This window comes from Scyliorhinus canicula, chromosome 3 (genome assembly GCF_902713615.1).
Source record: "Scyliorhinus canicula chromosome 3, sScyCan1.1, whole genome shotgun sequence".
NCBI lineage: Eukaryota > Metazoa > Chordata > Chondrichthyes > Carcharhiniformes > Scyliorhinidae > Scyliorhinus > Scyliorhinus canicula.
This window is the reverse complement of record NC_052148.1, coordinates 252,454,480-252,479,430: the sequence shown is the minus strand read 5'-3', so window position 1 is coordinate 252,479,430 and position 24,951 is coordinate 252,454,480. Positions and strand designations below refer to the sequence as shown.

Genomic DNA, 24,951 nt, shown 5'->3' with positions numbered 1-24,951 from the left:
CTTGTCAAGAAACAGTTCTAATGATATCCTATTGCTCTCATTTCATATCTATTATCTCTTCAGAAACTCAATAGCTACTATTGCTTAAAAATGTTGCAGCCCGTATTTGATTCACACTTTCATTTGCATCATAATATACCAGAATCTAGATTCACACACTGTCTACCACACGAGGCACAAGTCAGGAGTGTGATGGAATATTCTCCACTTGCCTGGATGAATGCAGTGCTAACAACACGCAAGAAGCTCAACACCATCCAGGACAAAGCAGCCCCCTTCATTGGCACAGCATTCATCATCTTAAACATTCACTCTCTCCATCTCCAATGCTCAGTGGCAGCAGCTGTGTACCATCTACAAGATGCACTACCATCATAGAATCCATAGACTGCAGAAGGCGGATATTCATCTAGTTGAGTCTGCACCAAATCTCCGAAAGAGCACACCACCTAGACCACTCTCCCACCCTATGCCTGTAACCCCACGCATTGACCATGGCCAATCCACCTAACCTGCACATAGTTGGTCTGTGGGGGGAAACCAGAGCACCCAAAGAAAACCCCACACAGACACTGTGAGAATGTGCAAACTCCACACAGTCACCCAAAGCTGGAATCGAACCCAGGTCCCTGGCGCTATGAGGCAGCAGTGCTAACCAATGTTCCTTTCGACATCACCTTCCAAACACGTGACCTCTACCACCTAGAAGGACAGGGGCAGCAGAAGCATGGGAACACTGTCACATGCAAGTACCCCCCCCCCCCCCCCCCCCCCCAACCTCCTCAAGACACATACCATCCTGACTTGAAACTTTTTTTCCATTCCTTCACTGTTGTTGGGTCAAAATCCTGGAACACCCTTCCCAACAGCATGTGGGCGTTCCTACACCACGTGGACTGCAGCAGTTCAAGAGGTCGACTCACCACCACCTTTCCGAGTGTAATTAGGGGTGAGCAACAAATGCTGGTCCAGCCAGCGAAGCCCACATCCCATGAATGAATAAAAAAGGAAGCGATTCAGCTCATAGTGCCCGGACAGGCTCACTAAAATAGCTTTGCAATGAGTCCACTCGATTGCCCTATCCCTTTACCCCTGCAAATCTAGCTATTGTTAATTATGTTATTCTAAAGGTCATTAATGCATCATATTTCATGTGTTTTCCTCTTGTTTAAAACTGTCAATGAATGTGTAGAGATTTTAGGAAATCGGTCATTCTGATCGCACTCCTGCAATGCTTTATAAATACAGGCAGAAAAGTAGTAGTTTCAGTTGATATTACATTTGTTGACCTCACCAGCCAATTAACAATCCTCATGTTTGCTAAGGTAAAGAATAGCAGCCGGAAGCACGAGATTATTTTTTTAAGGGTGGGGCACGTGTTGCTTTCCCTTTATCTTCCCTTTCCCTCCTGGCAGCCTGTTAACCTTAACCAGTTTGAAGTTGTCAGATATGCACGAGAAAGAGAATTAATGCCACAGCCCCCAGCATGCCCTTACCTTTTTTGTGAAGCAGCCTCCGTCTTTCTGGAGTTGTCAACAGTTTGTTTGAGGATCTTCTCCGACTGTGCGAGTTCCTCCAACCTCTGGTCGAGGGCCTCGATTTCACGCTTGTTAGTCTCCCACTCATTGTGCTTTGTCCCTTCTTTCTTTGCCTCCTCTAGATCCTGCAATTGCCAGGAGGTGCCAATGGTTACATTAACATTCAGTACATCTGTTCCATCATTTCTGGGTGAGATAATATGATAACTAATCTCCTTCACTTTATCATTGAGGGAATCCATCTGAAGATAAAACAATGCTGCCTTTCATTGGGATCAACTGAACCCAAGAAATATGGTACTGCTGAAAACGCTTCAGTCTTCAAACAGTAGAGATATTTTTACTCTGAGACAGCCTCTGCTGGGTTAACTGCGGTGACCGGCTGCTCAAATGGCATCTCCACAATGCGCAGAGAGTCATTTATTTATTCATGATAAAAGGGCCATGCTGTTTGTTCCATTGGACAAACTAGGCATTAATATTGATGGAGCTCTCTAATATTACAGCTTCAGAGAACTCCAACAATGGCATCACATCAGGAGACCTTCACATTAGATTCACACAAATGCTTTCAATATTGTCTCAGTCTTACAGGGGAACACTTGAGTGGACAACCTTTAAAACTTCAGTCTTACACAGATGAATACGATTCTCTGACCCAGGTTTTTGAAACAAAGAATTACAATGATTTTTAAAGCCCAGTTGAGAATTTTTTGATCTTTTGTGTAATGTTTTGGTAGTTAAGACTCCCAAGTACAAGAGTTTGGACTACAAATATTGGCATTGTACTAATAATAATCTATTTTATTACCTGTACAAATAAAACATGGATTCTCTGGGGATAAAGGCAACAACCGATAGCTCCTTTTGGTTTTGGGGAAGAATGGGCGGGATTCTCCATCAGCTGATGCCGGAATCGGGAAATGCGATTGGGCGGAGAATTGGTTTTGATGTCGAAATTGCGAGGGGCACCAGTTTCACGCCAAATTGCAGTTCTCCAGTACCTTGACAGCAGCATCAATGCATTCCAGAACACACGTACAGTAAACGCCATTGACATATCATTAGTGGGCCTGCGGTATTCTCTGGGCCTCCGCGATGCTCCGCCTCCACGGGACGAATTCCCGATGACGAGGTTCACTTGCGCTTTTAAAAATCACGAAACAGACACCGTGGCTGCTGAGGTAGAGAGGGGGGTATGGAAAATGTCCAACAGCGCCATAGTTTGCTGACAGTCTTGCCGCGGGCTGGGGGGGCTTCTGCCAGGGCCGGGTGGAGTAGTGGGGGGGAGTGAGCAGGAGGTGGGCCGTGGGTCAGGGTGGACAGGCAGTGACACCATTGTTATGGCCTGCAAGGCAACCATGCAGCTGCACATGCCACTGTGAACTTATCACTTATCACCACAGGTCATAAGGGTGTCCCCCTGGAGCACCCGCAAAGATGCCCTCGGCCCCAGCTGACCCATCAGTGGGATGGACGCGCTCCAGCGCAACTGGTGTCATCTTGTTGGCTGGGATGAGTGCGTGTGGGGATTGTGATGTGTATATGCGGCTGCAGCTTGTCAGCCTCCCGAGTGTCAATCGCAAATCTTGCACAGGTTTTTATTGGAATTGATTGTGTTCCACGTGGCACTGGTGCTAGCCCCTCCACGGTCGCTGAATCGGTCCAGGTTCGGCACCAGTTTTGCTGTCGTGGAAGTCCACGAATCCTGCCCAGCATCAACACTTAGTCTCAGGAACGGAGAATCCCATCAAAGTCTTTGGCCTCTTGTCACCCATTGCCAGAAAAACATGGGGCTGGATTCTCCCAAAATAGGGCTATGTCCCCACGCCAGTGTAAAAACACTCCCGTGATTCCTGAAGAAAATACAAGCCGATTCACTTACCTGCAGTGGGCTAGCAGGGGCCCGGAGTGCTTCACGCAGCTTTGGCTGCGGATACGGGCCCCCACACTTCCGACTTCAGGTTTGCGTATGCGCATGGCGGCGGCCTCCAGCGGCCGCGCCATGCGCTATGTTGGACTCAGACCACGGAGGCATCTAGAAGATGTATGCCTCCACCCCCGATCGGCCGCGCGCTCGAGGATCCGTCTGGTTTGATCTCTCCCCCGGCCGCCCATAAGCCCCACCCCCACCCGGTTTCCCCCCCCGTCCCCCCAACAGCAGCATGGGGCTGAGTCCGCTGCCACCACGCGAGTATCCTGACCGCCATACCATGTTAGTCCCACGCCGACGGGAACTTGGCCTGTCGGGAGCGGAGTATCGCTGGTTGGGCTTCTGGCAATGGCCCCCCAGCCGCACGGAGCAATTCGCGAACGCGTGGATATTCGGGGCCCGGAGAACCGCCGGACTGGAGCCGGGCCCAAGCCGGGCACGATTTCGTCGGGAAAGTTGATTCTCCGCCCCTGCGCCAAACTGTGATTTTGGCGCGCGGCTGCGGAGTATATGAACAATGAAATGTATTTTTAAAAAAGAAAACGTCAGTGGGGGTGATTTTCTTGTCACTATTGTCCCATTTGTAATTTAAAAATTGGATAGGAATGGAACCAAACGAGCTAAGTGATGTAAGTGCCAGGTTACCAACATGCTGCCCTCCATCCTGAATTGCAGATGGGCCCTCCGGAAACATTCAACAGGATCATACATATATGATGTGTTATAACCTGCCTGCTTACCATTGGCTGGGGTCTAATAGCAATCCCACAATCTTTTGGGAGTATGAGCTTCCCCAATGAGGGGGGCGGAGAAATCATTAGCAGATCTCCTGCATAAATAAAGCTGGCCTGTTTGGAACCAGCTAGAGAGGAGTGAGCAGCAAGGGAAGTTGTTGCTACTATAGTATATATATGTTATTGTAAATAAATGTTATTTATTTCTATCCTTCAACTCGTGCTGGATTCTTCGTGGCCCTCACAAAATGATGACAGAGTTCCGACCCTTGATTTCATCTCTTCCTGCTGGCTACTGCCAATTCATGTTCTTACTAATCAAACATCGGCAGGTCAAGTCACAAGGCAATCATTCCAGCTATAGGTGAAGGGATCCTCAGCAGCTCCTGGCTAAAGCTGTAGGAAGTGTTCGGAGACATTTTGCTCATATAATTTTACCACCTTAGGTGCTTTGTTTATTAAGTAATGTTTGTCATTGCTGCCATACTTATTCTGAACTCATTAGGGGCATCCAGCCTCACACTTAATTCTTCATTGTGGAAGTTCTGAGGATCCATTCTGAAGAGAGGAAGAGGAGCCTGAGCAGTAAGGAGAAGTGTACAGAACTGCGGCTGGAGGGAGACCAGGTTGAAAGAAGACCAGCTCAGAGGAATCCTTACCTTCCCAACAGAGTTTATAGATCATTTCTCTGGGGAGCAGTACATATCAGAAGGCGTCACTTCTCTAGAAAAGCCAGAGTTCAATTACCTTCTGCGACAAGGCCTGGAACCAATTACCACAGCCAGTACAGGATTGCCTGTTGTAATCAGTCCCAGCAAAGCACTCACATTAGGTTCCACCCTGGTTACAACAGGTAATATCAGCAACATTTCTGTCCGCACTCCTTTCAAATGGTACCAATACCACGCCGATGTGAGTCACGACAAGTATCGCCGGGCAGTGCCAAGGGTGTGCTCCTTGGTGGGGTGGTTACATTGGAGACGGGTGGTGTTTCGGGACAGCGGGTTCTATTTTTAAATGTTTGTATCTAAAGGACGCCATGATCTTCCAGAGCATACGTTGTTGGCAGGGCTTGCTGGGACCCACCCCTTGGAATTTCTTTGTCTCAATCTCCAACAATATGACAGGAGAAGCCGATACTAGAGCTGATGGTTACCATGCCTGCAAAAATATGAGAACATGCACTCTGTAGGTTTCAATAAGATCATCCCTCACTCCTAAACTCCATTGGATAGAGGCCCAACCTGTCAAACCAATCAAGGCACCAGAGGGAGGAATCCAAGTGGAGAGAAAATAGGGCCCACTGTTTGTGGGAAGGGCTTCTGGCCCAGGGAGATGAAGGCGACAGAAGAAGATCTCAACATCATGTCAAGCTTAAAATTCGATGTTCTACTCCAATGAGGCACCCTTCTATAACAGCGTTTCTGATATATTTTCCTTTATCTTCAAACCAGGACTTTACCTCTGACCCCTCCCACCCCACTATGATTGCCAGGGCCCTCAACCATGTCCAATCCATTTCCCACACTTCTGCTCACACCCCGTCCCCTCCCACCCAGAACTGCAATAGAGTTCCCTTGTCCTCACTTTCCTCCCCTCCCCTGTCTACTTTCCAAAAGGGCCCTATACTCTGCGACATCGTGATCCCCTCTACTATCATCCCCAGTGCCCTTTCCCTTTCCCATAGCACCTTTCCATGACATGTACTCCTTTTAATTTAGTCTACTGTATTCGCTGTTCACAATGTGGTCTCGTGCACACGGGGGATGCCAAATGCAGATTGGGTGACTGCATTGTGGAACACCTCCGATCAGTCCACGAGAGTGATCTGAGCATCTGGCTATTTGCCATTTTAATTCATCACCTTAATCTCATACTCACATTTCTGGCCTTGGCTTGCTACAGTGCTCCTCCAGGAGCAGCACCTTATCTTCCACTTTGGCACTTCACAGCTTTCTGGATTCAACGTCGAGTTCAACCGTTTCAGACAATCAACTCTGTCTCACATATTGTTTGTTTTTTGTTGCTATTTGCCGGTCTGAATCTTGTTTTACATAACTTTGATTTCAGACAGAGCTGTTCATTATTCTGCCATCCACACACCCTTGGGACAAATGTTTTGTCTCTTTATTACAAACATTGCCACTCACTTTGATAAAAGCAAATTACTGCTGGAAGCTGAAACAAACACAGAAAACACTGGACAATCTCAGCAGGTCTGACAGCACCTGTGGAGAGGGAAGGCAGCTAACGTTTAGAGTCTGAATGACTCTTTGTCAAAGCTCTTGTCAAAGATCGTCCGGTATTTTCTGTTCTTGTGCAACTCACTTTGGCTTTTGTTCAATTAGATCTTTGTCATTTAACCTCTCCCGACCTCTACCCAATCCCAGACCTCACATAGAAGAATCCCGTAGCATCCCTTCAGTGCAGAAGGAGGTTATTCAGCCCATTGAGTCTATACCAATCGTCCTTTTGTTCTTCCTCTCCATCCACCCTTTAGCAGCTTAAAACCCATCATATTTCTACCTTCCTTCAATTTGGAAGAGGAGGCATATTTGGCTCGTAATGTAAATTCCGTTCCTCTGCTCACTGAAGCTGGCAGACCGATTGGGTATATCCAGCACTTTGTTTTTTTATTTCGGATTTCTAGCGATTTACAAGATTAAGTGGTCTGGTTGTCTCATCATTTTGATTCCCGCTGTCTTAAAGCTACTTACACGGTGTGGCACCTGTGCCATGTCCTCACGGACGTGGCACCACTTGGAGGAGGAGGATACCCGCTTCCACGCCATGGGATCACTCCAGGGCTCAAGCGGGAACGTGCGTGGCATCTCACAAGCTACAATCCACAAGTTAATCCATGAAGTCACAGATACCCTGTTTGCCCAAGCAGCTAACTATATAAACTTTGACATGGTCCAGACCCAACAAGATGCCAGGGAGGCAGGATTCTCCGCCATCAACGGGATGCCCCAGGTCCAGGGGGTAATAGATGGCACATATGTCACCTTGCGCTCACTGGGCCCTCTGGGAGTGCCCGACATCAACAGGGAGGGGTTCCACTCCCTGAACATCCAGCTCATGTGCATCCACCACATGTGAGTGCACGCTTCCCAAGGAGTATGCAAGGCTGGGGTAGTCGGACAACCACGGCCTCTTCGAGGACCAACCTAGGATGGCCAGTTTGCTCTTGGGGGATAAGGACTACCGACTGAGGATCTGGCTAATGACACCAGGACGGTGATGGGTTATCGATGCAGAGGTCCGATACAACGTGGCCACCCAGAACTGCACTACACTTCCCAGAGGGCGTCTGCTTTGCGGTGGTCTGCTGAGTTCTCCACAACCTGGCACAGCAGCGGGGTGACGTGCTGGAGGTGAAGGGGGAAAAACATGTGTCCACCTCCAAGGATGAAACGCGCCGGATCAGAACAGACTGGAGGATGAGCCCGGGAAGAACAAAGGACCAGCTGGAGGATGGAGGTCGGGTGGAAGCCCAGAGGGCCAGGGAGGCCATCACATAGGAAGTGGCCTTGTTCATCATTCACCCTTTCTCTAACCCCACCCCCCTTCCCACCCCCTCTCCCCATTGCTCAGCCTTCCCTGCTCCAACCCCATTTCCCACCCTCCCAGGGTCTGTGGAACATCACCACAGGGTGATGGGACTGTGTCAGCACTGTCGGCAGGTAACTGTCGAGGGGAGGGGAGTGAAGATAACCCACTAAGAGCTGAGCTCCTCATTCAATGCCATAGTCTGGCCCCTGCCTGTCTACTGAGTGCTCGCTCACACTCATCACCTGCATGTGAGGTGCTTGGGGGTGGGGGGAGGTGGAGGAAGCATCCAGGCCCTCAGTGTCCATGGAATTGGGCATGGTATTGGTGCTCGGCCTGCACGGCCTGCACAGCGGAACAAAGTGCCAGAGGCGTCATATCGGTTGAGGTCGATTTTTATTAATTAACACCTGTGTACCCAACTGCCTCAATCCCTCCTTTGCCACCCCTCTCAGCCCCACCCCCTCCCCACCCCCAGTGCTCTCTCAGTGATCCTCGACCTGCTTAGCCTTCCGTTCACGACTGCTGCATCAAGGTGTTTCCTCAGGATGAATAACAGAGGTGGAGGCAGCCTGCTGTCTGCCCCACCCCATTGCCTTTGATGCCCCTGGTGGCTGTCCTCTGGGAGCGCTGGGACCCGAGTGCCCCGGTACATTTGTCGGGGCACATGCCCGCCGTGCCACCCTGCTCCGAGTGCTAACTCCAAGATGCACTGTTGTCAGTGGGGTGGGTGTCAGGGGAGCGAGTGGCCGCCATCGCCACTCCATAGGGTGGCTCCAGGGAGGCACCCAGCAGCCCCTCCTCTTGGTCAGTGTCCATAGGGCCCTGGGGTTCACCTCTGGATGAGGGGCGGCTGGATTGTGCCCCTCTGCGTCATCTAGCACTGCCAGCCCTGGCGGCTCCCCAATGCCTGCAGCACGGTGTTGAAGCCCTCGGCGATGTTCCTCAGTGACTGGGACATGCCCTGAAGCGCCCCAGAATTGCCCACCTGTGACTGGGTCGCGCCCCCCCGCAACTGGGACAGTCTCTGGAGCACCTCAGCAATGCCCAACTTGACTAGGACAGGCTCCGCAGCGTGTCATCAATGTCTGCCTGGCACTGGGTCACGTCCCCCAGTGACTGGGATACGCTGTCAAGGCGCTCGGCCATGGCCGTCGCTGACTGGACCATGCCTTGGACACCTCCATGGCATGCTGCCGACGTCGTGCACCAGGCGCTCACCACCCTAGTAGTGTTGGCCTCGGTGCCACAAATTGCGGCCGCTACCTTCTGCGGCCATAACCTCTGGGACTCCTCCAATTGGCATGGACCTGCTGGAGGGTCGCTGACATTCCCCTCTGAATCCCACAACCGCATCCTAGCATCTCCATCAGTTCCAGGTAAACCTGTTCCAGAGGCTCAGCATCTGACTGGGACCCAGCCGGTTCCTGGGATCCAGCAGACCTCCGACTGCTGTCAAGCTGAGGCATTCCTGCCTCCACCTGATGTGCATCAACAACTGTGCGGTGGTCACCAGATTGTGCCCCAGAATCCTGTCCATTACCGTTGCCCACCGAGATGTGTGTCGAGATTGGGGGGGGGGGGGGGGGGGGGGGGGGGGGAAGAGGGCGGTTGAGCGAATCAGCCGGTGGGACCATCCTTTGCGGAGTGATGCCCATGGAGTTTTGTTAAGTGGACCAATAAACGTTTTCTAGCGGTGACGGCCTCACCAGGCCGAGGGTCAGTAAGCTCGTGGCAGATCCCAAACTACCACATTTAGAAACGTTTTGGTTAAATCGTGCCCGAGGGCTGCCAATCAAAATAGCGGCCCAATATTCAAACAACCATTCCTGCTGGCGAACTGATCTCACCAGCAGGAGCTCTGTCCAAGTGCGGCCTTGGCAGGGAGAAGCTCCCCAAGGCCAAAAAGATTGGCAAAGTGCCGATGAATAGTGTGGCCATTTTTGGCACTGCATCCACCAAGAAGCACCCCACAAAGCCCGCCCAAAAGCGGACTGAATCACACCCAATGCTGCAGAAACACTTATTGAATTCACCCTTCACCCTTTCAACATTGTCATAATATCTGAAGTCAAATAGAGTTTGTACATCAGGGCAAGAACAGGTTAGAAGACAATCGTCCTTCAGCTTAGTTTTCATGCTCTTTCATAACGTAAGAATTTAGTTAAATCCTGGATAATCATTAGTTACTTATTTTAACACAATGACACAAAACTCACAATTTCACAGTTCCTTGTAAGAGGGTCAAAGTTTATCTGTAAGAATGTCAATAAAGATGCCTTTCCAGGGTCAAGATTCTAATTGACTGAAAATTGAAGTGTTCCAGAGTAAAACGGAATCCCCATAGAAGAGATCGGAGCGACAAACCTGAGGTCCAACCCACCCCTTACTCAAAGCCGACAGTATTTCTAACTTTCCCAGTTCTGGTTAAAGTTCACACAGGCCTGAAACGTCAACACGGTTTCTCCCCACAGGTGCTGCCATAACCTGCTGAGTATTTCCAGCAATTGCAGCATTCGGCTTTTCAATTAAGGTAGTTTCTCTCTCATTGGAGGGTCTTCAGGACGCCCAAGGTAGAATCCAGGCCGTCTCTCAGCAGGGTTGGGTTCTACTGGAATTAATCTGTGTGAACCCCTTCGCAAATGAACCAAAAGGCCGCACAAAAACATGAGGACAAGAGTTAAGATGTCTCCACGAATGCAGCACACTTCCCTGCACAAATTGCAAACCAGTTAGATTCGAAGTCTGACTCAATTTACAGCCCCCCCCCCACCCTGCCAGATCATGTCACTGCCCTGGTAATCAAACAGAATTTCACACCTACCCGTTCTAAAGCTTGAATTCTTGCCAGCAGTGTCGAGTGCCCCGCTTGCAGCAGTTTTATCGTTGCCTCTTTAATGTGCAGCTCCCCCTTTAAGGTGTGAGAGAGCTGGCATTCCTCTTTAATCGTGGCCTGCAAAGAAATTACTAACTGAGATTCTTTAGCCAGCTGAGTTCCCAGTGCTGCCTTCTCCTGCCGCATGGCCGTTTCAACCTTTCTTATCCCGCACTGCTTTTCTTCCAATGCCTCCTCAAGTCTCCTCCCAAGGCTCCTGACACTTGCCTCAGAAATGTCAAATTCCTTCATCCTTTTTCTCAGCTGCGTTTCAAGGTTGTGCTTTGCTGCTTGACAGGCAGACTCTCTGAACTCAAGTTCTTCAATCTTTTTGTTCAGCTCTGCTGTCACGTTTGCCTGTTCTTTCCTCAAAAAGTCCAGCTCGTCGAGCTCACCGATTTTTCTTTGAAGTTGCGCCTCCAAGTTAGTTTTGGCAACTTCCAACTCTTTAATCCTGTCTCTCTGACATTTTGTTTCTAATTTCACTTCCCTCTCAAATTTTTCAAGGTGAGAGCATTTTGTCTTCCAGCGATGTAGCTCTTCACTTATCCCGCGCTGTTTGACGCCTATTTCTTCGTTACGTTGTGCCAGCCTTCTCTGGGTCTCTTCCATTTCTTTTAGTAAGGTCTCCTGCTTGGAGATCCTTGCCTGTAACTTCTCTTCAGTTTCTTCTTTCATATTGAGGAGCTTTTCCATGCGAGCTATCTTCTCCTGCAGGATCTTGCTCTCCCCTTCCTGCAGATCTTCCATCAGCTCTTCCAGCATCTTGTTCCTCTCCTGCAACTTCCTTACATCCTCTTTTTGCTGCTCTCGCAACAGACAGATCTCGTCATTCAAGCCTTCAACTTCATCTTTCAAAGCTTCCAGCTCTTTGCCCTTTTCGTTCAATTCCATTTCAAACCTGCTTCTCATCTTCACCATCAGCCCGGCCTTGTTCACCTCGGCCTCAGCCATTCTGCTTAGCTCTGCTTCAAGCTCCTTCTTTTCCTTCAGAATGTCTGGAGAAGCGTGCTGCCTTTCCTCAAGCTGGCTCTCCACCTCCTTGATGTTTTTCCTCAGCTCCTCCATCGCCTGCAAGGTCTCTTTTAAAGTTTCGTCTTTCTCTTCGAGTTGCTTCCTCAGACTTTTAATTTTGCCATTTTGCTTGCTTTCCACGCGTTTGAACTGCTCGTTCAGCTGCTGCTCAAAATGTTCCCAATCTCGGACAGTTTTTTCCAGATCTGCACACTGCTTTTTAAATTTTAATTCACAGTTCACCCTCTCTTCCAGGTCCATCTTTAATTTGGCAATCTTTGACTCAAGACAGTCCCTGGACTCGCCTATTTGCCCGATTTTCTGAAGCAAGTCTTTGTTGAGTGCCTCAAGCTGGGAATGGGCTTCGTCTCGCTCTTTGATCTCATCAAGCAGCATTTTGATTTGCTCCTGGTAGTCCTCCTCCGCACTTTCTTTTTCTTTCTGTAGCTGCTCGACTTGGCTGTACCTCTCCTCCAACTTACTTTCGATGTCTTCTTTCTGCTTTGTCAATTGATCCAGTTTGGCACAGCGCACACTAAGCATCCTCTGATTCTCCTGGTTTTGCAATAGCTGCCCTCGAAGTTCTTTGACCATTTCCATGAGCTCCTTCTCACTCATTTCTTTGATCTTGAGAAGTCCTTCCAAATTTTTGATTCTTTGAAATAGCTCTGTTTTGGCACCAAGTTTACCTTCAGCCTCTTCGTCACTGCTACGAGAATCCAGGGAGTCCAGTTCTCTCACTGAAGCCAGTTTGCCTTTAAGGGCGTCACGTTCAAACTGAAGTTGATGATACGAAAGCTCCATCTCATTGAACTTCTTCCTTAAAGTCGCCGATTCCTCGGTCCGTTTCTCCAGTTTAACCTCACTCTCTCTCAATTTCTCTTTGAAAATTTGTTGATTGTCCATGGCCTCATTTCCTTTGAATTCTGGCTCTGCTGAGCTTTTATGGAAATTCTGTAACTTTAAAATATAATCTTCAAGTTCTGCTATTCTGTCACCACTGCGTTTGTTTTCGTCTTTTAATTTTATCAGTTGCTCTGCTAAGGTTTGGTTAGTTAAATCTGTCGACTCCCCTGGAAAAGACTCAAAACGTTCTCCTCCTTTAGGATCTGTGGGAGCCATCAGTTCTCTGTGTTGTTCCTCAGAAGTGTGTGGCTCCTGTAATTGGGCCCCGCAATTATCTTCAGCATCTTGCCCTTTCTCCTGATTGCTCTGCACTTTTATAAGTTTGCTCCCCATCATTTCTGAATCGTTCAGGTATTTAAAAAAAAAAATTGTCCAATTCTAGATCGTTTAAACTCAAATTGTTGTCAGAATGACCTTCCTCCTCAGTAAATGGATATATATTGGAAGGTTTTGAATGGCATCTTCCAATGTGGACGTGGCGTGTGCACGCGGGTCTATTTTCTGCTTGTGTTCTAGTTTGTCCTTCGTAGAAGCTTGGAATTTGGTCAATGCCGCCACGTCAATGTATTCGTTTTGCTTTGTACACTTTAAAATTTGCTCTGTCGGCTTAGTTTTTTCTTCTGTGAGCTCTCCTGCAGTCTAATGAAAAAGATCATGTAAAAATGCAGACAAAAAGATTGTTAAATCGAGGACAAATCATTAAGAAATCCAGTTTTTTTACAAAGCTACCTGGGTATTTTTCTCTTCGGAATGAAGTTTACAGGCAAATTTTATTAACTTCTCTTCTCCACACCTAGTAGTGACACTAACTCACGCCAGGTTGCTCTTCAGGCATTAATCGTTGTTCTCGTTCTTTAGGTTTGGGCATATAAGTTGGGCATCAGAAAGTTATTTAACCACAGGAATTTGCAAAGGCACTGCTGTCCCATATATTGAGCTGAATTTACTGGAGTGTGCTGGAGTGGACAAGATGGCTGCCAGGCCTGGAGACCCACGAGGGATTCTCCAGGCTGTGGGAAAATTGTTCCAGGCTCAGTGTGTGACCAGCAGTGGCCATCGTTTCTGGTTGCACTGCCAGTACTAAAGAGCTGACAGCCGCTGATTCACCAACCACTCTCAGGGAGATTGGGGGGGAGGTGGTGGCTTTCCCCCCTACTTGGAACATAATTGAATGGGAGTTCCGACTCTCTCTCGATGTGTCCCTCCTTACCTGCTAATTGAATTGGGCCTGGCAGTGAATAGCAATATGGGAGTCCCACTGGCTCTCCAAGGCCCCTATTGTCAAAACTAAATTCTGCCCATTATGTGTAATATTGGGCATCAGACTTTGGAAAGGATATCAACACCTTGGGCAGAAAGGTGCAGAGGAGATTTACTAGCATGATGCTCATAAAGATGCTGGGCATGAGGGGATTCAATTATGTGGAGTGAGCATATAATTTTTTTAAAATATAAATTTAGAGTACACAATTATTTGTTTCCAATTAAGGGGCAATTTAGCGTGGCTAATCCACCTACCCTGAACATTTTTGTGTTGTGGGGGCGAAATCCACACAAACATGGGGAGAATGTGCAAACTCCACATGGACAGTGACCCAGAGCCGGGATCGAACCTGGGACCTCAGCGTCGTGAGGCTGCAGGGCTAACCCACTGCGCCACCGTGCTGCCCTGAGAGAGCATATAAATTATGGAATGCTCTCCTTAGAGCAGAGTTCAAGGGGCGATTTAATAGAAGCCTTTAAAATTATGGAAGGAGTATAAAATGATGGGACAAATTGTATCCCACAGGCAGGAGGGTTGGAAACAGATTGGACACAGATTTAATGTAATGGGTAAAAGAACCAGGGATGCTGGGTCATTTGTTTTGTGCAGCGAACTGTTATAATCTGGAATGCACTGCCTGAACAGGTCCTGGAAACAGATGCAATATTAACTTTCAGGAAGAATTGAATATACACTTAAAAAAAAATTAAACTTGCAGGCTTCTTGTGAATGAGCAGGAGAGGGGGACTAACAGGAAAGCTCTTTCAACAAGACACACAGGGTTAATGATACGTCTACTTTCCACAAAGTGAGTCACATTAAGATGCATGGCCGATTACCCCTTCTGTAAAGAGATCTGCAGTGACCTGCCTGCTGTATCATTGCAGTGTGGGTATTAAAATACATAATTCGCTGGAAGTTACATTTATCCACTGAATCATCAAAATGATGTGTTCCTTCTTTCCCATTACAATGTGTTTATTTGATCTTTAAAAACAAAGGTCTACTTAGAGACAGTGGCAAAGCCTGCTACTCACACAAGCAGAATGAAAAGAATATTAAGTTGAGATACCACATATTTACCTATAGATTAATACAATATCAAGTATACCAAAGGAGCTGAATGTTCATAATCAATGATAAGCTTAATTTAACTAGCCTGAAATGTTGAGGTTAACAAACAACCCTACATATTGTGTGTCCATGACAATATAAGGGTATTGGGGGCAGGGGGGTCGGGGGGAACAAAGAAACCAAGAAGGCTGGGAACAGGGAGGTTAAAAACATTTTCTAGTTTAATTGCCTGGCAGGCAGCCAGCCACATCTCTTACCAACTGTCTTCAACAACAGGGAGATGGGTAAACAGTGTGGGATGGAAGAGAGATCATGATGGGTGAGGAAGAGGCCACAAGCTTCCCCGAGGGGCTGAGGGGAGCACTCCAGTTCCTCACCCACATGGAGTGCTGGAACAACCACTTACCTCACGGAGCCTGCAGGCCCCATTTCCCTTTCACTGCCGGGTTGCCCAGCCTATGGGAAACAAATGCAGCAGAAGTACATTTTACAAGGTGCTCACAGCTGCACTGTGGGAGGCGGATTAAAATATGTCAATGAAATGTCCTGCTTGCTCCCGCACAGCAGGGCACTCAGGTGAATTACCTTTGGCTGACATTAAAGAGAATATGCCAGGCATGTGTGCACCATGTTGAGGACATATTCCTGGTATTTACGTTTTTAACGTCCTTACGCAAACCTCTAATGATGCAGTTATTATCGAGGCCAAAGTGTACATCGGAGAAATCTTTAATACATAATAGTTCTGCATTTTGAAACCCTTGCACAGCTATATTATTCTAAAAAATAACGTATGGGATGACTTTCACAGGTGGTAGGGGTGGGGGTGTAGTGGGGGGTTCGTATCGCTCAAACAACTGTTGAACAAGTTGGTTGGCAGCTAAAGAAAGCTCACCCAACAGCAATATTGCACAGCCAGTGGGATAAGCCAGCTGAGAGTGGGACTTCTGCCCCTCAGTGGGAGGAAGCCCCACCCTCCGAGAGCTAGCTGCCAGCCAATCAGATAGGCCAGCAGCTCCAGCAATCCCAACAGCACCTGAACCGAGTAGTGGGCACTGCTGGAAGTGTTAGGAGGCCCAAGATGAACTTCAATGGGTCCCAGTGCCAGGTAAGTACTAGCCATTGCAGATGGGAGGGCGGGGGACGGGGACCGGGGGGGGGGGGGGGGGTTAGGGGTTGGTCTGCCTTGTGATGTTGGGTGAGGTGCCACCCTGGCACTACTGGGGTGCCCAGATGGCACTGCCAGGCTGGGAGGGCACTGCCAGGGTGCCATGCTGGCAGTGCCACATTGCCAAGGTGCCAGGTTGCCCATGCCAGCAATCAGGCCCAGGGGATGCCTTGCATAAGAGATGGGATGTGTGGGGGGGGGGGGGGGGGGGGGGGCTCTTGGACCATATAAGAGGTGGAATGGAAGGGAGGGGGCTAAATAGTGGTTAAAATTTCATTCAGGTATTAGAACATTTGGGGCATCAGCTTGATAAGGAGTCAGTCTTCTCCGACAGACTGACTAGGTGCAACTCCCCTTCGTGAACAGGTACATTGAAGTAATAAGTATCGCCCACTAACCTGTGTTTCAGCAGATTGGCCATCAGGGCCAGAGGATAAAGGCTAAAGAGAAAAACAGAAATAAAAACAAAAACTGAAAACATAAAAGTCAAACAGAAAGTAAAGGAGACGAGGTGACAAGTGGCAGCAGGAAAAAAAAGAGAAGCAAGGAGAGGTTTAAAGAAGAGAAAGATATTAGCACAAGATCAAAGTCTAATAACGTACGTACATAACCGTGCTTCTCATCTGAGAAATGCTTAATTGACAGTATTTTCAGCTGTTAATTATTACTAGTCTATTCGTAATTATTTTAAAATATATCAAAATGTGCAATTAATCTTATAATAAAAACTGTAGATTTGACTTACTACACTGTCAGATCTCACCTTTTCTTCTATTTCTTTGATTTGTCTTTTCTGAATTTCTATCTTGTCTTCCAATTCTTTAATTCTCTGCCGGGGAATAGATCACAGACTGTTAAGAGAATAACCAACAACAGATTGGTAATGTGCAAATGGAAGAATGGGAATGAGCACTGACCATTTCTGTTCCATAATTTCAATAAATTTGCAGGGAGTAATGTGTTGTATACTCGAGCTTACGCAGAATTCTACTCAAGTTTTCTGGTTTCATTTTAAAATTAACTGTTCAGTAATTGGTAATTTTCATGCTGATAACTTATCAATCAATTAAAAGGATCCCTTTCCATTTTCTGGATGCTAGGGGGTGCAATGCTGTTTACAAAGCAACCGACAGTCATTTTCCAGTAAGCATTCAGAACTCCTAACATGTTCCACAACTCTTGAATGCTTCCCTTAAAATAGGAACATTTATACGGACTGTTTAATTAATAATAACCAGTGATACCCACTCTATTAAGAACACAGCCACAACATGCAGCTCAGGGAGAAGCAGGAATGTAAAGGCAACAACGCAGTTACCAGAATCGTTGCACAGTATTCCAACAAACAGAGATTAAAAGCTCAGTTGCTAATTCGGGTGAGGACAAAGGCCAATAGTCTCAGCAGCTGCTTAGCTACTGACTACTCAAGCGTTAAAACAAGCACAGATGAACCTCGCGGGGCGATGGCGTTGTATGCTTTTGCTTTCTCCTTCGGGAAACATTCGGGTGCCAAGAACATGTGAAATAAACTCTGTGCCTAGCTGCGAGCGGCGTTTACTTTTAGAGGAGTCCTTTTTTTCCCCCAGGAGGGAAGTACATTGCAGCCCGTCAAAACAGTTAAACCAATCGGTGTTTCTTGGACGGTATGTTTCTTCTTCGCCCCCTCCACGCCTCTTGATGAATGGTCATTTTGTTTGAGCAGGTACAAGCTCACCAGCTCCCAGTGTGCCTCCAGACCAGGAAGCTCATGTGCAGCAAGTTACCATGGGAACACAAGCTTAGAGAAATGGTAAACGAATCGTTCTTCCAGTTCTTGAACTTGAGGGGAGTTTGTTTCACCGTTGTAGAAAGTAAGGAGATCAGAGTAAAGGAACAGGCTAGTCTCTGAAAAACAGCAAACTTCAATTCTTTATTTTAAAATGTGTCAGATCAAGATCGACGACCATGTGACACCAGCAAATCCTAAAATATAAATATGTGCCTATACTGTTAGCAGCCCTTATTGTGTTGATTGAAAGGCTATTTACCTTCTGGCTTTTCAATAAAGGTTTTTTTCACCAATGTTCGCATGCCTTGCAACATGAATATAATGAATTGTTGTAAGTTATCAGTTGTCGAACCACTAATTTTTCCAAATGTATCCCTTCACTTGATGTATCCCTTTGCCTATTTCCAGATCCTTGTGCGTTTTCCTCATTTTCTTCTGCCGCTGCTGCATTTCCACAACGTGAAAGATGTTTTTAGTACTTTTTAAGTGACCACTAAATCAGACTGACTGGTTGCTGACAGCAAAATGTTTCCCCGTAGACGTGAAATGCCCACCGGCAAATGAAAGCCCATTGATCTATGGCAGCTCACCTTATCATGTCTTTGGCAGCCCTGAGAATCACACGCTGAAGTATTTACATTATAACAAGACCCCGTCTGACAACACTGCCCTTTCCCAGACACAGGCAATGGAATCTTGTTCCGCAGCAGAACAGCAGGGCCTTTATGAGGCTGGAACCCTGCTCTCTGAACGGTGAGTCACCCAACCCTTTCACCCAGCCCAGCCCCACACCCTGACTTGTCCAGCATTCGTCAGCACAGCACTACTCAGAAAAACACACCTCGCAGGTCCACTCGTCCCTCTCTCTTCAGGCACCTTGTATTTCCATCTAAACAGCCAGCACTCACAGTCATGCTTATCCTTTTACCTTCTCGCACCCAGGCATCACAGTAGCCCTCCATAAATGGGGTTTCACCCTCCTCTCCATTCAAGCACTTAAGATACTCAGATCTCTCAGCTTTCTCTCTCTCAGGAGGAAAACACACAGACTTGGCCACAGGCAGGACCCTGGAGTGGGGGTTGGCGGGGTGGAGGAGTGCGGCGTGGGTAAGGGTGTCCTTCCAGTGACAGGCAACTTGAAAGCCACTGACAATACGTACACACCTGCTCCATTGGGAAAGAAATCTTGTTCCAGGAGGCAGCAGATATCAACAACAACCTGCTATGAGAGTTGGGGCTTCATTAAGCAGTGGTGCTCAGACATATTGAGAAAGCCGATTGTCTGCATGTTGACCCTATGTGGGGGATCCATTCCTCCTTCCAGCTGAATAGAGGTGTCCATCATTCACTCTGCATGCGAAGGGTCGTGTGCTGCTACTGGTGGGGCCCCTGCCTCTGTTGGAGCGGTTGGGTGGCCTCTGCTCTTGACACTCAACAGAGGTGGAAGGTGGAGATGGATCAGCTGCTTAATTGTTGCAGTGAGGGTTCGGCAGAAGGAGACGCATCTGAAGGTGAGTGAAGTGCTCGGCAGGTGAAGTGGCTTCCAAAGAATTGGCAATCACCTGTGAACAGGGAAAGCACTCTCTGAGAGAAGTGCATTGATTAGCTCTCTCTCAATGGCCATGGCTCGAGCTCCTCAGTGTAACCTGTTTCCTAACTGATCAAGGTCACCTCAGAACCAACACTGCGGGAAGATCTTTTACAGTGAAACTGACAAGCTGTGAATACTGTGATCAAAGTATTCACAGCTTGTCAATTTCACTGTAAAAGTTCTTCCCAGTGCTGTCTCCTGACCCTGACCAGTTAGGAAACAGGTTCCATGGCTGGGACAAGCAGAATTCAGGGCTAAAGTGCTTCATAACTGACTTCTTAACAACTTCAACAACATTTTAATTGTTGTATGCTCTCTTTACTGTATTGTGGGAATTACGGAGTCTTTTTAAAAAAAATTTAGAGTACCCAATTCATTTTTTCAAATTAAGGGGCAATTTAGTGTGTTCCATTCACCTACCCTGCACATCTTTGGGTTGTGGGGGTGAAACCCACACAAACACGGGGAGAATGTGCAAACTCAACATGGACAGTGACCGAGCGCCGGGATCGAACCTGGGACCTCGGTGCCGTGGACTGCAGTGCTACCACTGCGCCACCGTGCTGCCCATTACTGAGTCTTTTTATCAGCTTTGAAGAAATGGATGAAAAGAGGCTTACTTATGATAACACTGGGCAAATTTTTCTGTTAGTTCTCCAGCTGGAGCTGAATTGCACGTTGCACAAATCACCCCGTATCCCTCAGCATGCAAATTTATGCATGGCGTGGAATACGAGGGATTCCCTAGAGAATATTCGGGCTGTCATTTTGAGTGGGCAGCCTGATCGTGAAGTCCCACGGCCAGCTATCCTCCCACACCACAAATCAGCCCACCAGCAAACACCCCTCCCCCACCTTGCAGAGCAGCCTCTGCCCCTGGATGTTCTAGGTGCCCACCCTTCCCCCAAGTATGAGGGGATAACCAACCCCCCGTCCCAGGGACCCCTTAAATAGGGAGACATAGAGGGACTCCTCCCATAAAAAAGACCCGTATCTGGAAGCTAGATAGCAGTCCAGACAGGTGCAGTGAAACACATTACAATGTAACATTTACCTGGAAGCACTACCTGTCCATTCCTGGAAAGAGAACAGCTGTGGCCTGTGTTTAAACCCCTCAAATCCATTATCTACAAGCCATTCATTAATTTCTGGCAGTAGGCTGTGATTGACAGCTTCCAGAAAACAGCTGTGAGCCTGGCTTTATTCATCTTCTTCATGGATGAGTAAGTTTAAGTGTAGAAACCATCAATGTTTACAAACATCTACCACAACAAAGAGAGTTAAGTGCTTTCCAATCATACCCCTTCATGCTTGAGTGATGTTGAGGTGCTGAGCTGGAAATTGAATGCACTTAACCGATGAGCTCCTGATTCAATTTGGCCCTAATGATACAGCTGGAGTATGAAGGCGTCCAGAGGGGAGGCATGGGTAGGCTCCCAGATGACCAGAGGCCTTCTGAACATTTACAGGACACAGGCAGCATTCAGCAGTGTGAGCAGCCAGAACTCTGTAAGTAGCACCAAAGAGGTGCATTTAAAAGATAGCCTGCAGCAATGGCTTGTAGTCGCTCAGTTCAATTGCTGCTTGTTAGTATCAGCTGAGAAAGGCGGAATATTTGAACATTGTTTTGGACCTGAAGTGTAACAGTGGTGTGTGCAGCATCACTTGTATTGACACTAACTGCTGTCACATGACATTGCTCATGATCAGTCAAAGGGTGCAGAAGAACAAAAATGTTAGGACAAGGGACAGCATTTTATGCTCCCCCCCAAGGCAGGTTGTGAAACGGGGGGGGGGGGGGGGGGTGTAAAATTGAATGGATGGGAGTCCCCCCAGGAAGCAGCCCGCCCAAACCTAGGCACAACTTCATGTTTGAGCAGGCAGGGTTTCAAACGGACAACCTATTAAGCCCCTTAAATTGAAATAAGTGGTAACTTAAGGGCATTATCCCACCCAGTTTAAATTTTGAGGGTAGTGGGAGCTGGTGCAGGTAGGGTGGAAAAGTGACACTCCCATCTCGGGTAGGAAGGGAGCATTGGGGTGTGTCATTCTGAAGGCTCCTTCAGAGTTGGGGTGCCTTCTCCACCACTACCCCTCCCGGGACATTGGAGCTCCCGGACCCCCTCTTCCCACTGGCCACCCCCCTCCCAGCCCCGCACTCGCAGACGTCCCCTACCCTTCTGTCCACAGGACTTCCGGAGCTCAGCTATTCAAACAGCCGGGACTTCATTCCAATAGCGACTAATGGAAGTCCTGTACACTGCTAATCACCATTCAAGTGAGCGTTAAATGACAGTGGGAGTTTAGAGAGTCAGTGGCTGTGTGTTAAGCGCCAACTCTCAGGATAGCAAGCGACAATCGCCCACCATCCTTTCAGTTCTACCCAAGTAGTAACAGGCACATTGATTAGTAAACACTTTGGGTGGGTCTGAAATGTGCTTACAATAAGAAGGTGGCCTAGATAGACAGTGCCGGGATAGGCTTCTCTGGACCTTGCTTTGAACAGCTTACAAAGTCTGGGAGAATGAGGTGAAGGCCCCAAGGTCTAGGAAAACTGGCAGAATCTCGGAGCATTGTTCAAAGCCCTGGAGCCTGAAAACATACCAAGCACCTCAGGTTTTAGAAATTGCACTGTGGTAGCAAGCTCACCACTAAGTTAAAAGATCGTGGGTTCAAATCACAGTCCAGAGACTTGAACCAATATCTCAGCTGACACTGCAGCATGGTGTTGATGGAGAGCTGCACTGTCAGGAGTGCCGTCTTTCAGATAAGACCTTAAACAGAGGGTTGACTTCTCTCTCAAATGGATGTAAAATATCCCATGGCACCATTTCAATGGAGAGCAGAGGCGATCTCCTTGACGTCTGGCTGACGTCAACCAACATCACTAAAATGAATGATGTAGTCACTATTTAACTGCTGATAGCCACTATTTAACTACTGATAGCGGAACATTGCTGTCTGCAAATTGGTTGCATATTTTCTACATTACAACAGTGGTTACACTTCAAAAGTACTTCAATGGGCGCGATCGAACGGCCACGCTGCACCCAAAAAGCAGTTCGCCGCTTATATCATGGTCGATAAAAGCCGAGAGATCCCACTCCCGTGATCTACCTGGCTCGCAACGCCTCACGAGATTCTGTATGTAAATCCCGCCCTTTGTGGGCAGGATCACTTTTTAGCAAATCTGCACATTAATGCGAGACAGCTAGCCTGTGCGGGTGTTGGGGGAGGATGCGAGTGGGGAGTCGGGGACCCTCCCATTGTGGGTTGGGGCTTGGGAGGGGTCGGGGGTCACGTGAGGGGTCTTGGAAATCAGGATACCCTTTAAAAATGGCGTCCCGATCCCTCGCTGCACTGAGAGTTCCGGCTCGCAGAGCTGCTCAAAGCACAAAACGGGGGCCTGTGCAACCTCGGCCGCACGCTCTCCGCTGATGCCCCTTATCTAGCGTGATTGCCTTTTTACAGCCTTGTGTTTCTCGGCGCTGCGAGCACCGGGAAAGACGCGGCTAAACATGCTCGCTATGGGACTTTGTTCCCTTTTCGTTAAATCACGCCCATTTTCTGTTGAGACATAGTTTATAAATTCACGTTCTTTCTTCCTTTTGCACAGCAGACAGCAAAATTGGCCCTTTGAGGTGTTGGTCAAGCATGCTAATCGTTTTGAATTTCCAAGCTATCAAATAGAAGGGACATCAACACTTCCTTTAAATTAACTGAGTAAAACTGAGAAATGTCCAAGCCTCATGAATGACTGTTGGCAGTGATATCAGTCTCTACATTCTCCTATTCCTCAACTCTCCGTAATGTAGCAATTTCCAGTCAGTCCAATCCCACTCTTTTTGCTTTATTTCCAGCCGGCCTGCGGGCAATCATTTTTGCTCATTTATTTGCTCCTTTGCTCCCTTCCCTGCTCTCGTTCGCCTATTTCATTATTTCTACTGTGGTCTGCTTGTACTAATTTTTACCTTTCTCTCTCACCTCAGGCCTTCTGATTTATTTTGTTCTTCTTGCTGTTACAGCCCTTAATTTTTATTTTTGTTTGCCTCTTTTGATCTTCCAATTTCCTGACTGCATGGTGTGTCGATCAGTTCAATGCCCATAAACACAGGTTTCACCCCTCTGCAGTCAGGGAAACATCTTGGGCAAAACAGCAAAGCTGCAGAGTACTGAGGGATTGAGGGTTGTGTGGAGAGGTGGGGATGGTGGACACGTGGAAACAGAGACAGCTCCTCAACCTTGCAAGTGTGATTGGGGCATTGGTTGTGACTTTGTGCCAACATTATTGTGGGGAACCTTGGGCTGGATTCTCGGTTATTGGGATGATGTCACCACGCCGGCGTCAAAACTGTGGAGTTCTCTGGCGTGAAACCGGCCTGCAGGGGGCTAGCAGGGACCCGGCGTAGATCTAGCGGCTTTTGCTGCAGATACGGGCCTTCACACTTCCGAGTCAGATGCTGCGCATGCGCACGACGGCGGCCTCCAGCGGCCTCGACATGCTCCATGGTGGACTCGGATCGCGGAGCTGGACCCTGAAAATAGACCACCCGATCGGCCGTGCGCCTTACCCTGTCCACCCTCCTGCCCTCCGATCGGCCCGCCCCCGACCAGGGCGGCCACGGACTGAGTCCGCAGCTGCCACGCTAGTTTCCCAACCGGCTGGACAACATTAGCTCCACACAGTTGGTACTTCGGCCCGTCGGGGGCGGTGAATGGCGGAGCGGGCCTCCAACAATGGCCCCAGGTAGGTCCTAGGTGGCGCGGCATACTCCCTGAGAACGCCACTTTTCGGTGCACGCAGAATCAGGGAACCGGCGCCGGTCCAGATTCCATGTGGAAAATGGATTCTCCGCCCCGCGCTGGTCGCGATTTCGGCGTCGGGGTGCAGAGAATCAGCCCCTTTTATCCAGAAGCTTAATCTTGGGGTCAGCTTGAGCTGTAATAATAATAACAATCTTTATTAGTGTCACAAGTAGGCTTACATTAACACGGCAATGACGTTACTGTGAAAATCCCCTCGTCGCCACAGTCCTGGCGCCTGTTCTGGTACATGGCGGGAGAATTCAGAATGTCCAATTCACCTAACAAGCACGTCTTACGGGACTTGTGGGAGGAAACCGGAGCACCCGGAGGAAACCCACGTAGATACGGGGAGAATGTGCAGACTCCACACAGACAGTGACCCAAGCGGAAATCAAACACAGGTTCTGGCGCTGTGAAGCAACAGTGCTAATCACCGTGCCGCCCATGTATTGGCTTCCACATTAGACTATATATTTACCAACTAAAATCGCCTGAACAGTTAGTTTTGAGACAAAACTTAAGATTTGTTCAGTTTCCCAAACAGAAGGTGACTGAGTAAACACAGTGCTTGTTCAGAAAATCACTACCTCCTTGAGCACTGTCCTGATTTACGCTGAACTGATTGAGGCACTCTTCAATTACCTCAATCATTAGTATATCGTTCAACAGTCTGCATTCCATTATTAACATGAATCAGGCCTGAATTTCCATGCAGTGGCAATCACAGG

General features: G+C 48.1%; 2 protein-coding genes across 8 annotated transcripts in view; both read right to left on the bottom strand.

Annotated features, from left to right (window-relative positions):
• The window catches only part of LOC119963432 (trichohyalin-like), a 190,395-nt gene extending 177,477 nt beyond the window's left edge, over window positions 1-12,918 (bottom strand). For all 7 annotated transcript variants that reach the window (XR_005460101.1, XR_005460102.1, XM_038792548.1 and 4 more), the window contains exons 1-2: window positions 10,582-12,918; window positions 1,497-1,663 (exon numbers count right to left, since the gene is read on the bottom strand). Coding sequence is in view for 5 of the 7 variants with exons in the window: in XM_038792548.1 (XP_038648476.1) it covers window positions 1,497-1,663; window positions 10,582-12,888 (2,474 nt within the window). In the remaining 2 variants the exon portion in view is untranslated. The remainder of the gene's footprint in view (window positions 1-1,496; window positions 1,664-10,581) is intronic.
• Window positions 12,913-24,951, bottom strand: part of LOC119963435 (janus kinase and microtubule-interacting protein 1-like) — a 432,838-nt gene continuing 420,799 nt past the window's right edge. The window contains exons 21-23 of the mRNA XM_038792562.1: window positions 16,822-16,887; window positions 16,457-16,498; window positions 12,913-13,191 (exon numbers count right to left, since the gene is read on the bottom strand). Coding sequence (XP_038648490.1) covers window positions 12,946-13,191; window positions 16,457-16,498; window positions 16,822-16,887 — 354 coding nt within the window. The 3' untranslated portion in view covers window positions 12,913-12,945. The remainder of the gene's footprint in view (window positions 13,192-16,456; window positions 16,499-16,821; window positions 16,888-24,951) is intronic.